The 14,047-nt window shown below is 34.7% G+C and overlaps 4 protein-coding genes across 4 annotated transcripts; 2 read left to right on the top strand and 2 right to left on the bottom strand.

The window, feature by feature from the left end:
- Nucleotides 1-499: 499 nt before the first annotated feature.
- Nucleotides 500-4,546, top strand: YTA7 (chromatin segregase YTA7; the record flags this gene model as incomplete). Its single annotated transcript, XM_003668307.1, has 1 exon — nt 500-4,546. One exon carries the CDS (start codon nt 500-502, stop codon nt 4,544-4,546), a length of 4,047 nt encoding a protein of 1,348 aa, XP_003668355.1.
- A 451-nt stretch (nt 4,547-4,997) lies between these two features.
- SLH1 (RNA helicase) lies at nt 4,998-10,874 on the top strand (the record flags this gene model as incomplete). Its single annotated transcript, XM_003668306.1, has 1 exon — nt 4,998-10,874. One exon carries the CDS (start codon nt 4,998-5,000, stop codon nt 10,872-10,874), a length of 5,877 nt encoding a protein of 1,958 aa, XP_003668354.1.
- A 130-nt stretch (nt 10,875-11,004) lies between these two features.
- Nucleotides 11,005-11,748, bottom strand: EFG1 (Efg1p; the record flags this gene model as incomplete). Its single annotated transcript, XM_003668305.1, has 1 exon — nt 11,005-11,748. One exon carries the CDS (start codon nt 11,746-11,748, stop codon nt 11,005-11,007), a length of 744 nt encoding a protein of 247 aa, XP_003668353.1.
- Nucleotides 11,749-12,974: 1,226 nt separating this feature from the next.
- Nucleotides 12,975-14,047, bottom strand: NDAI0B00750 (Ty1/Copia family ribonuclease HI; the record flags this gene model as incomplete). The annotated part of the gene is made up of 1 exon (XM_003668304.2): nt 12,975-14,047. A coding segment is annotated over one exon (1,073 nt), but the record flags the coding sequence as incomplete, so codon positions are not given.

Below are 14,047 nucleotides of genomic sequence, written 5' to 3'. Positions count from 1 at the left end.
CTGGCAGTGATAAAGAGCAGTCCCTACCAAAGATGTATCAATGAACTTCCAAAAGAATACGATCTCTCAACAAGAGTAGAATAGGATATTTTGGAACTGGATAAAAATCGTCCAGGTCTTCTGTACGTATATTGTTTTAGTGCCCACTTCCCTTTTCAATCAAGAATAGCCCGGGGAGATTTATACTGGCTGGAATTTGTTGTCGTATGACACGAGAAATAGAGAACAAATCCGGGTAACAGTATTTTTCCCGAATTTTAAGTTTTGAAAATGGAAAGGCTAAACAATAGGAATTGGGTGGTTACGACACTTTGCATAGATTATTGATCTGATCCATGCAATAGAGTTAGTGAAAAAAAGGGTATTTGACAAATTATTCCCAGGTATACAATTTAGTATAGAGTATATTCTCCAAGATATATATATCTATATATCTGACGCCATTTAACTCAATTCCTTTTTGGTTAGACCGAACGAAGTCCTATAGCCTTTTTCACGCATGACACGCAATTTAAGGAATCGTCAAAACAAACAGGCTGCTGAAAACAATATGAATAATGGTGAACAACCAATTGTAAGTTCAGAATCTAATACAGTAGTTACAGATGCGAATGGTATAGTCCATACATCACATAGATCATTACGGAGAATAAACTATGCAGAAATCGAAAAAGGGTTCGATTTCCTTGAGCAAGATGAAGATGAGATGCAAGATGATATACCTCATCCTAATAATAAGGACACACTCATCCCAATAGCATCAAATGATGATGACGACAATAGGGAAAGAAATGAGATCGATAATAGTAATGGCAACAGTAGCAATAAGAAAAGGAAAATGAATAATAACCATCACCATGATCCAGAAGATGACGATGAGAGCTTTAATGAAGAAGACGCTGAAATAGATGAAGATGAGATACTCGATGATGATGATGATGACGACATATATACAGAGGATGTTCCACTGAAAGATCGGCGTAGACGAGCAGATAAACAATTCATTGTTCAAGACAATGACGATGACGATGACGATGAACAAATAAGTTATCGTGCTAACCATCGTTCTTCAAGAGTAGCAAAAAGAAGAAGAACACCTGAAACGACACCACCTCGTCAATTAAGGTCTCTCAGAAGTAGAACACGCTCTTCATATAACGTTAATGATAATAATAATAACGATAATAATAATAACGCAGAAGAAGGAAGCCAAGAGGGTAATATCACTTTAGCTGATGAAATAAGAGAGTTGCAAGAGGATAGTCCTATCCAGGAAAAGAGATCTCTACGTGAAAGAAGGAAACCTGTAAATTATAGAATACCACCTCCTTTATCTGCAGCAAATCCTAGCAATGATTATTTGGATGACGCTCTAGCTTTCTCAAACCCATCACCGTCACGTCGTGGTCGTAATAATACAATGAGATGGAACTCTACTCAAAATATGGGACCAACAAGACGATTATTCCCCACAGGTGGACCATTCGGTGGTAATGATGTCACTACCATATTCGGGAAGAATACAAACTTTTATAATCAGGATCTATATCCGGCTAATATTGGTGCTAACACTAATAACAAATTACTATTAGATTCAGATTCATCTGATGATGAAATATTACCCCTTGGTGCCACTCCAAAGGCTAAATCCAAAGAATCTATCGAAAGAAAGAAAAATAGAAAGAAGAAGCCAGAAATTGCAGATTTAGATCCATTGGGTGTCGATATGAACATTTCCTTCGATGACGTTGGTGGACTAGACAATTATATAGATCAATTGAAAGAGATGGTCGCATTACCATTGTTATACCCCGAATTGTATCAAACTTTTAATATTACTCCACCACGAGGTGTCTTATTCCATGGTCCTCCTGGTACAGGTAAAACATTAATGGCAAGAGCCTTAGCAGCAAGCTGTTCTTCAGATTCTCAAAAGATAACTTTCTTTATGCGTAAAGGAGCTGATATCCTCTCCAAATGGGTTGGTGAAGCAGAACGTCAATTACGTTTACTTTTCGAAGAGGCGAAAAAGCATCAACCTTCTATAATCTTTTTCGACGAAATTGATGGGTTAGCACCAGTAAGAAGCTCTAAACAAGAACAAATTCATGCGAGTATTGTATCTACTTTATTGGCTCTTATGGACGGTATGGATAATAGAGGACAAGTTATCGTCATTGGTGCTACTAATAGACCAGATGCTGTTGATCCAGCATTAAGAAGACCTGGGAGATTTGATAGAGAGTTTTATTTCCCACTGCCTGATGAAAAGGCCCGTTCTAAGATTTTGAAAATACACACCAAGAAATGGAATCCTCCTTTAAGTGATGATTTTATAGACAACTTAGCTACATTGACTAAAGGTTATGGTGGTGCAGATTTGAGAGCCTTGTGCACAGAGGCAGCTTTGTTTTGTATTCAAAGAAAATTTCCTCAAATTTATAGAAGTAATGAAAAATTACTAGTGGATCCAAAGGATTTAAAAGTAACTCCAACCGATTTTATGTTGGCTTTGGAAAAAATTGTTCCATCTTCTGCAAGATCTACAGGTAGTTCACCAGAACCATTACCAGATTCAATTAAACCATTATTAGAAAGACAGTTCGAAGAATTGAAACTGATATTAGATACAATACTACCGAAGGGTAATCTTCACATCAAGAGAGATACATCTTTAATTGAACGATATATTGAGTATGAAGATTTGAACAGTGATCTAGCAGAAGACAATAATACTCTGGAATTTAATAAACACAAATTAATGAAACAAATCGAACAAGCTCGTATTTGTAAACCAAGGTTAATTATTACTGGACCAAGTGGCAATGGGCAGCAATATATTAGTGCGGCCATCTTGAATTATTTGGATAAATACAATGTTCAAAAACTTGACTTAGCATCTTTATTCTCTGAAACAACAAAATCTATGGAAGCCACTGTAGTTCAAAGTTTTATCGAAGCAAGAAAGAGACAACCCTCCGTCATACTAATACCGAACATTGATATATGGCTTAGAACCGTTCCCCCTTCAATTATTTCAACTCTATCCAGTCTGTTAAGATCTTTACAAGGTTCCGAAAAAATCTTACTTTTAGCAATTGGTGAAGATATATCTAGTGATCAGATTGCATCAGAACCATTGTCTCAACTTTCCCTTTCAAGAAACATTTTTTATTTGAAAGAACCATCTACAAAACAAAGGACAGAATACTTCAATACCATCGCATCACTGTTAAAAACAAAACCAACGTCTTTCCATCAATTACAAAAAAGGGCGAAACCATTAGCTAAACTTCCAACAGTTGAAAGCCAAGTATCACCTGAAAATTTAGACAGCAACGGTAATCCTTTATCTAAAAATGATATCCTAAGAAAAAAATTGAGATCATTCCAACATCAAGATATGAAATTAAAGAATATATTGAAAATAAAATTGTCAGGCTTAATGGACCTATTTAAAAATAGATATAAGAGATTCAGGAAGCCACCAATAGATGATGCGCTTTTAATTCATTTGTTTGAACCTCAACCGATAGATGATCCCAACTGGCAACCTGCATATGTTAAGGATAATGACATGATTCTTGAAGTTGCCACAGGTAGAAGGTTTTTCAACATGGACTTAGATATTGTTGAAGAAAGATTATGGAATGGTTATTATTCAGAACCTAAACAATACTTAAAAGATATCGAACTGATATATCGTGATGCTAATACAATGGGTGATCGTGAAAGAATTATTAAAGCTTCTGAAATGTTTGCTAATGCTCAAATGGGTATCGAAGATATATCGACTCCTGATTTTATTGCTGAATGTAAGGCAACTAAATTAAGAGATTTGGAAAGGAAAGAGTTGTCTCAAAAAGATGAACTTCTTAGATTAGAAAAGGAGAAGCTAGCTGAGCAGAATCTTCAAGATACTAATGCTGCCCAAGCTACTGACGAAGATATACCTCATCCTGCCGATAAGGCAGAAATAGTAGAGTTAGGTGTTGCGGCAGGCACTCAATTGCAACTACAAATCCAAGAAAAGAAACCTCATTCTAATAAAATTGATGAACTTAATCCGGAGGAAAAGGACAGTGTTGCAACCCAAGAAAGTGGAATGGTACCAGACGCCATCAAAGATGCTAGTACGATGATTGACAATATTCCAAGCCAACGTACTCTTGCAAAGGATGAAAAGGAGACGGAGGTCATTCCTACCGCAGAACGATTAGTAAAGACTTCAGAAGATTTATCAGAGGATAATGTAGAAAATAGTGTGGCAAGTAAAATAGATCTTGACAAGGATCCTCTTCAGCGAAGAACTGAAACTTCCGAAGAACCATTGAAGGAAACCATTGTCAAGCACCCAGATAATGTCATTGTCGATGAACGTTTATTAGAGAGTATTGTTGATTCATTACAGAAAAAAACTAAACATCATGCTGTTTCATACTTGGAAAATATATATTCGGAAGTAATTGAGCTCGTCTGGGAAGATCGTTATTTATGGGACAAGACTGAAACTGTCCAAAAAATTATCCAGTTTATAGAAAATTAAAAACGACTAAAATTTTGTATGTACATTCAAAAATTTTTATATAGCACCACGCATCTATTTTATAAGTAGTATAGACATATTCAACAATAACGGATCTTAACAAATCTTTCTTGCTCTATTAAATATTAGTTTGAAAGCCAAACTTTTTGATATTCATGGTCGTAATTAATTTTGTTTTTCAATAGAATAGTTGTCCGAAATTTACTTCAGAAAAAATTACCAAAAGAAAGCTTACACCACTATAAAATACTAGATTTAAAGCTTTAAATCTGTATTTGGGATTCGTATGCCCTGGTAAGTAAGTCATAAAGGCATAAGTAACCGTACAATATTCATATATCTATTCTTCAGTAGTCAGAGACGAAGATTAGGAGAATCGAATTAGATATATATTTGAAGGATATTTATTAAAATCGCAGCACCGAGTGATCACACTATAAGTACAATTAAGATGTCGGTTTCATATTCAGTGACGTCTGCTGGCTCATATATGCAGGCAATGCAGACTATGATCGAAGCCTCTCACTCTTTTAATATTGATCGAGAAAAGGTTTCAATCCCAACTATAGACAATGAAATAAAAAAAGAGCACTCATCTGAGCATGATAACACTACCACATTGACTGTGCTAGCCCAAGATAAGAATGAATGGGATGATATTTATAAAGAATTCGATGATATATCGTTTGAACAACTACAATCTGTTGTCGAATCCTATAAAAAAGGAAATGTGACATCTATTTATCATAAAATTAATCGATTGGTTCGATCATGTACATCATCAATGCCTCCAGATTCACTATTAGATTCAGTTATTCAATTGACATTTACATATGAAAAAGGTGAACTAGCAAAGGAATTATTGGACTTCTTGGGCCCTGAAAATATTGAATTGCTTTCGTTCTTATTGGAACATAGGAACCAGCTGATTAACCAGCCTGTAGAAGATGTCCTGCAACAGATTAGAAACTCAGAAAATAATGGACCGCGTCTTTTATCACAAAAGGATATTAGGAACCAAGTATTACAGAATGCAGAATCAGCAAAAAATCAGAAGTTAGATCCAGCTCAAAAAGTTGTCAAATATCCACATGTTTTCAGGAAATATGAAGCCAGTGGATCATCTTCACTTTCGTTCAGTGGACAGAAATTTTCCTTACCTTTGGGAACTACAAGAACTTCCTTTCAAACATTTGAAGAAATTATTATTCCCGCAGCAGATCCCTCTACCAATAAGAAATTTGTATTTACAAAATTGTTGAAGGTGGAAGATTTGGATTACTATTGCAGGTCTGTCTTCAAATATGAAACTTTGAATCAAATTCAATCGTTGGTATATCCTGTTGCTTATAGAACAAATGAGAATATGCTAATCTGTGCACCAACAGGTGCAGGTAAAACGGATATCGCCCTTTTGGCAATTTTAAATGCAATCAAACAGTTTTCAACGGCGAATGATGATGGTGAAATAGATATCCAATATGACGATTTTAAAGTCATATACGTAGCTCCATTAAAGGCCTTGGCTGCAGAAATTGTTGCCAAGTTTAGTGAGAAACTGTCTGTCTTTGATATCAAAGTCAGGGAATTGACTGGGGATATGCAATTAACGAAATCTGAAATTATAGAGACTCAAGTAATTGTTACTACGCCAGAAAAATGGGATGTTGTAACACGTAAAGCAAATGGGGATAATGATTTGGTTTCTAAAGTTAAACTTCTAATTATTGATGAAGTACATTTATTGCATGAGGATAGAGGTTCGGTCATTGAGACATTGGTTGCTCGTACCTTAAGACAGGTTGAAAGCTCTCAATCCATGATAAGAATTGTAGGTTTATCTGCCACTTTGCCCAATTTTATGGATGTAGCAGATTTCCTGGGAGTAAATAGACAAGTGGGGATGTTTTACTTCGATCAGTCATTCCGTCCTAAACCTTTAGAACAACAATTGCTTGGCTGTAGAGGAAAAGACGGTAGTAAACAAAGTAAGGAAAATATTGATAAAACATCATATGAGAAATTACTGGAGATGATTCAAAGAGGATATCAAGTAATGGTTTTTGTGCATGCAAGAAAAGAGACGGTCAAGAGCTCGAGGACCTTTATCAAAATGGCCCAATCGAATGCTGAAATAGATCTTTTCGCTCCTGATCCCTCCACGAAGGATAGATATTCAAAACAATTGGCGAAAAATAGAGATAAAGATTTAAAGGAACTGTTTCAATTTGGATTCGGTGTGCATCATGCGGGCATGTCAAGATCAGATCGTAATTTAACTGAGAAAATGTTTAAAGATGGAGCAATTAAAGTTTTATGTTGTACTGCCACTTTGGCCTGGGGTGTGAATCTTCCTGCCGATTGTGTAATTATAAAAGGAACACAAGTCTATGACTCTAAAAAAGGTGGTTTTATCGATTTAGGCATATCCGATGTCATTCAAATCTTCGGTCGTGCTGGTAGACCAGGTTTTGGTTCTGCACACGGTACAGGTATTCTTTGTACATCAAATGATCGTCTTGATCATTATGTTTCATTGATAACACAACAACATCCAATTGAATCTAAGTTCGGAGCAAAATTAGTGGACAACCTGAATGCAGAAATCTCTTTAGGTACAGTTACGAACGTCGAGGAAGCTATCCAATGGTTAGGTTATACTTACATGTTTGTTAGAATGAAGAAAAATCCATTTACTTATGGTATCGAGTGGGATGAGGTCGCCTCTGATCCACAACTCTATGAAAGGAGGAAACGAATGATCGTTACTGCAGCACGAAGGTTGCACTCCTTACAGATGATTGTCTTTGATGAAATATCTATGCATTTTATTTCCAAAGATCTTGGTAGAGTCTCTTCAGACTTTTACTTATTGAACGAATCCGTTGAAATCTTCAATCAAATGTGTGACCCACGTGCCACTGAAGCAGACGTACTATCAATGATCAGTATGAGTAGTGAGTTTGATGGTATTAAATTTAGAGAAGAAGAGGCGAAGGAATTAACTGGGCTTTCAGATTCTGCAGTAGAATGTCAGGTTGGTGGTGCCTTGGACACACCACAAGGTAAAACTAACGTTTTATTACAGGCTTATATTTCACAGAGTAGGATTATGGACTCTGCATTGTCATCGGATGCAAACTATGTCGCCCAGAATTCTGTCAGAATCTGTCGTGCCTTATTTTTGATTGGGGTTAATAGAAGATGGGGTAATTTTTCGAAAGTCATGCTAGATATTTGCAAATCTATTGAAAAGAGACTGTGGTCATTTGATCATCCTTTATGTCAGTTCGACTTGCCCGAAAACATCATCCATCAAATTCGCACCAAGCGTCCTTCCATGGAACATCTACTCGAACTTGAACCGGAGGAGTTAGGTGAGCTTCTTCATAATAAAAAAATGGGTGGTAAATTGTATAGTTTATTAAGTCGTTTCCCAAAAATTCAAATTGAAACAGAGATATTTCCCATTTCTTCTAACGTCATGAGAGTACATGTTACTTTGAAGCCGGATTTCATATGGGATGGTAGAATACATGGTGATGCTCAGTTCTTCTGGGTGATGGTTGAGGAATCAGATAAATCACAAATTTTACATTTCGAAAAATTCATTTTGAACAGACGTTACGTGAAAAATCCTCATGAAATGGATTTCATGATCCCGCTTTCCGATCCATTGCCACCACAGATTGTTGTCAAAGCTGTGTCGGACACTTGGATTGGTTGTGAATCTACACATGCTATATCCTTCCAGCACTTGATTAAACCGCACAATGAAACTTTACAAACTAAACTGCAACGTTTGAGGCCGCTACCAACAACAGCTCTTCATAACTCTCTCATTGAAAGTATTTACCCGTTCAAGTACTTTAATCCAATGCAAACTATGACATTTCATACTTTATATAATACCAATGAAAATGTATTCGTTGGTTCACCTACTGGTTCAGGTAAAACTGTTGTTGCAGAATTGGCCATCTGGCATGCATTTAGAGAATTTCCTGGTAAGAAAATTGTGTATATCGCACCAATGAAGGCGTTAGTTAGAGAAAGAGTTGATGATTGGAGTAAAAGATTCACACCAGTGACAGGAGATAAAGTAGTTGAATTGACTGGTGATTCTCTGCCCGATCCTCGTGATGTCAGGGATGCTACTATCGTAATTACCACACCTGAAAAATTTGATGGTATCTCACGTAATTGGCAAACTCGTAAATTTGTGAAGGATATTTCATTAGTTATTATGGATGAAATTCATTTATTGGCAAGTGATCGTGGTCCAATTTTAGAGATGATTGTTAGTCGTATGAACTATATTGCATCGAAAACGGGTCAACCGATTCGTCTGCTTGGTATGTCAACTGCTGTTTCGAATGCCCATGATATGGCTGGATGGCTTGGCGTAAAAAATAATGGTTTATACAATTTCTCATCTAGTGTACGTCCAGTTCCATTGAAGATGTACATAGATGGTTTCCCAGATAATTTAGCATTTTGTCCATTAATGAAAACTATGAATAAGCCTGCTTTTATGGCAATTAAACAACATTCTCCTGATAAGCCTGCTTTGATTTTTGTTGCATCTCGTAGACAAACAAGATTAACGGCGTTAGATCTGATTCACTTATGTGGTATGGAAGATAATCCAAGGAGATTTTTGAATATTGATGACGAAGAAGAGCTACGGTATTATATTTCCCAAGTAACTGATGATACGTTGAAACTAGCTTTACAATTTGGTATTGGGCTACATCATGCTGGTTTAGTGGAAAAAGATCGTTCAATTTCACATCGACTTTTCGAGCAAAACAAAGTTCGAATTTTAATTGCGACATCTACATTAGCATGGGGTGTTAACTTACCTGCACATTTAGTTATTATCAAAGGTACTCAATTCTTTGACAAGAAAATTCAAGGATACAAAGATATGGATCTAACAGATATTTTGCAAATGATGGGAAGAGCTGGTAGACCAGCATATGACACTAGTGGTACAGCCATTGTTTATACTAAAGAATCAAAGAAGATGTTTTACAAACATTTCTTAAATGTCGGATTCCCCGTCGAATCTTCGCTACATAAAGTACTAGATGACCATATGGGTGCTGAAATAACATCTGGTACTATTACAAACAAGCAAGAGGCTCTTGATTTTTTGAATTGGACCTTTTTCTTCCGTAGAGCTCACCACAATCCTACTTATTATAATATCGAAGTTGATACTGGAGATGCAGGTGTTAGCAAACATCTGAGTGAATTAATCGACTCTACTCTGGAAAACTTAAAGGAATCCCGATGTATTTCTATACATGGTACTGATATTGAACCAACCCCGTTCTTAAGCGTTGCATCCTATTATTATATTTCGCATAAGACAATCCGTTTACTATTGAAACAAATTTATAACAAGGCAACATTTAGAGACGTTTTAAAATGGTTATCATTAGCTGTTGAATATGATGATTTAGCTGTTAGAGGTGGCGAAACTATAATGAATGTTGAATTATCTGCCCAATCGAGATATTCTGGTGAAAGTACTTTCACGGGAGAATGGGAATTACCAATATTCGATCCTCATGTTAAGGCCTTTTTATTATTACAAGCATATTTAAGTCGTGCTGATTTACCAATTGCTGATTATATTCAAGATACTGTCTCTGTTTTAGAACAATCGCTACGTATTTTGCAGGCCTATATTGATGTGGCAAGTGAATTGGGTTATTTCGAAACAGTATTAACCATGATCAAAGTTATGCAATGTATTAAACAAGGATGCTGGTATGAAGATGACCAAACTAGTACTTTGCCAGGGTGTACATTAACGAGACATGTCGATATGGAATTTACTGAACAGGGATATCCTTTACAACCTAAACAGGGATTGTTGTCATTGAATGAAATTGGTACTTTTAGTTATAAAAAATTACAAAGTTTGATAAGAAAGTTTAATATTGATGATGAAGACACTAAACAGTTCTTATATATTACACAACGATTACCCGTTTTGAAAGACATTGGCTTTAAGAAACAGATAGATAATGACAAAATAACTTTAACTGCGTCCCATTCCAATAATAAATCTACTAAAGGATTTGAAGTGTATTGTAGTAAATTTCCAAAAATACAGAAAGAACTTTGGTTTTTGATTGGTTATGAAGGCTCGGAATTGGTACTACTAAAAAGATGTCAACCACGTCAGCATGGTAAAGAAGTTGTTCTTTCTTGTGATTTATTGATACCTGAAGAGTTGCAAAACCATAAGATTTATTTCTTATTGGTAAATGATGCGATGGATATTAAATACCAATTATCTCATAAAATTTTGTAATCGCTTGGTTATTCCTTGAGCTTTATAATGTGATAGATTAATTAGGCTTTTTGTATATATGAATAGATACAAAATTTTGATAGATGCATAATAATATTAATTGTTTGTTTGAAGTTTGCATGACTTACACTTATTCAAAGAAATCATCTTCCTCTTCTTCTTCTTCTTCATTAAGTTCCTTCTTATTTTCTCCAGCTTTACGTTCATCTTTTCTGCCTGATTTAGTATTAGATTCATCTTCTAATAGGATACCAGTACCTTCCTTATTTAGTTTCTTACCTTCCAAGATATCATCGAATGGAACAGGTAAAGTACCTTCTTCCATTTGTTTTATAACAACGGAACGGAATGCTTTCCTTCTCCGACTGGTTTGATCTTTTTCGTCATTTTCTTTTTTGTTATCAGAATCAGATTCTGAATCATCTTCATTTTTAGTGTTTGGATACAGGGCAATATATTTTTCAGTTTTGGGGAAATTAACCACATAACATAAATCAATTTTCCTTTCCTGTAACTCTGTTGCTTTTATTTTCTTCTCATCTTTATCCTTTGCAGAGGTCAATTCGTTCAAAGCTTTCTTGTATCTTCTTAATGCCTTTTTCCTTTCGAAGAATCTAACCATATGATATTTTTTAGCATTATGTTTAATCTTCTGTCTTAATGTAGCATTTTCTAATTCCAATTTCAAAGCTTCTAAAGTTCTTTCCTTCTCTATAATCACTGTATCTGGTAATATATCTTTCTTCTTCTTCAATAATCTTTCAAGATCTCTTATTCTTTTCTTTATTTTATTGGCACCTGCATCTACAAATTGAGTCATCTCTAATGATGCTCCTAATGCATTATTTTTCCTGTGACTTTTTGGATTAGCCATTGTTGCTCACTTAGATGATTCAAAAAGATACTTTTGGACAAATTGGGTCTATAGATTAATCTACTGTTGTTTGAAATATTGTATCTCTTTCACGATCAAATTCTATACAATAATCTATGAACTCAGACTACTTGATAATTTTTTTTGGCGATGAGCTTACCTATGAAAATTTTCGAACGAAAAAAAATTTGAAAAATTTGTGACAGTTGAAAAGTAAACAAAATTTAGTTCCCCGGGTGCCCAGTTTTATATTTGTTAGGAAAAGGTTTCTCCGGATAATTTTAAGGCGCCACACTTTTTAGCGCCGCATTTATCCCCCTCCAAAAAATAGGACAAATGGGAAATGTAAATAGACAAATATTTGTTAGTAGTGGCCAAAGAGCTCCCACCCGATTCTAGGACCGTTCATACCTTAGGGCAAGATCTGATCTAATAGATTATATGTGGTTACTTGAAAGGGGTACAATTTTCTTAAAATTTTAAATTTAAAAGTTAGCCCTAGTCTTCTTAATTTATAATCTTTCCTAGGAAGTTGTATTGTATGTAACGGTGTTTTACTAAACTTCTTACTTCATATATGCATAAATTTCTAGTATTTTGTTAAGCTGTAAAGATCTTAGCTGAAATAAATCAAAAAAATCTCGATTGTAATATTTAACTAATAAAAAATAAATAAACAAAAAAAGTTTTTCACTTATCATTGTCATTTTATTTAAAACTTTATGTAATTTGTAAAACTCAATCATTTTATATATGATGAGATTTTGGGATCTTATCTTGTGGAGCAATATCAGATTTATATGTTTCAATCATTTATTAATAATATACAATGTTTTCTTCGTGGTTTTTTATATATTATATAATTAAAAGTGTATTTAAACTAATACCTAACATTCTTGCATTTCATGTCCTTTATATAATTTCTCATTTGGACAGAAATATTATCTTCACATAAGAACCGGAGATATTCAGACGTAGTCGGATAAGCCTATTCTAACCATAAATTTTTCTAGAATATTCTACAACTTTTCTATTATTTTCTAGAATCATATCTCGTAATGTTCCATAGAGTTCCAGAACTTATGTTCTATCTTGGATCTACTCTATGACTAATCTTGCTCTTAATATTCTTATCCTATGCATCTATAGAATATTCGGTTCCAGCATACCGCCCATGGTTGAATAGCGTTAATATATCCAATCCTTGGTTAATTCAGTAAAAGTTTTTACTGGTAGTGGTTTAGTAAGAATGTCTGCGATGTTTTCCTTAGTGTTAATATATTCGAGTTTGATATCCTTTCTTTTATCTCTTCTTTTAATCTTAGTAGTCTAATTGCATAAAACTTTTTCTTCATAATTTTTTCATCATTGTTTTTCATGGAGGCTATTCCTGGTTGGCTATCAGAGATCAATTTCAGTTCTATAGTTTTATCTTCGATTTCTTTTACTAGGGCCGTTAATAATTCAAATTGAGGAATAGCTTGGCTAACAGAGTATAATTCTGCTTCTGTTGATGAAGAGCATGTGATAGTACTTTTGGATGAAGTTCCGGCAATAATGTTATCATTCAGCTTTATTATATGACCGTATTGAGACTTGAAGTTTTCTTGGTTTGCAAATGAAGCGTCACATATTATATCCAATTTATTGTGGGTATTTGAATTATTTGATTTCAACCATATTAATTTCCTTCCTCTTGTGTTCCATAAATATTGGATCAGTTCTTTAGCTAATTGGATTACCGTACCACTTGGATATAATGTATGTCTTGCTAGTACGTTAATGTAGTATAATAAATCAAATCTGTATTTGTAACCAACATAAGATGCGAGTCCAATGATTTGTTGCATCCATTTCACCTTTTGGTTATATTCTTGTTTGGTAACTTTGATGTCCTCCTTTTCTATAATCAGACCTGGGGTTCCTGGGACTTTCCTTAGCTTCGATAAGTCTATACCTAGCGTTGGGAGTTTCTCCTCTAGAGATTTTTCCATGCCAAATTTCATGGAGTGGTTCTTAACATATTCGATTTCCATACCTAGAATGTCATATTTGTTTATTGTGTTGCCTTTGCCGTCGTTTATAACCTTTGTAGCAAATCTTGTCTTTAATAGTTCAATTGCGTCAGTTGCCATTTTATTTGAGTTAGTGAACAGTATCATATCATCAACAAATAAACAGATTATCAATACTTGTTTATCTTTCCTTTTCATAAATACACATGGCCATCCCAGGACTTCAGTCATATTTAGTTTATCTGTTAGAAATCCTTTAATTAGTTTGTACCAGTTAGCACCAG

Source organism: Naumovozyma dairenensis, chromosome 2 (assembly GCF_000227115.2).
Source record: "Naumovozyma dairenensis CBS 421 chromosome 2, complete genome".
NCBI classification, from domain to species: Eukaryota; Fungi; Ascomycota; class Saccharomycetes; order Saccharomycetales; family Saccharomycetaceae; genus Naumovozyma; species Naumovozyma dairenensis.
The sequence above is the reverse complement of the archived record's forward strand: the minus strand, read 5'-3'. Positions and strand labels throughout refer to the sequence as shown.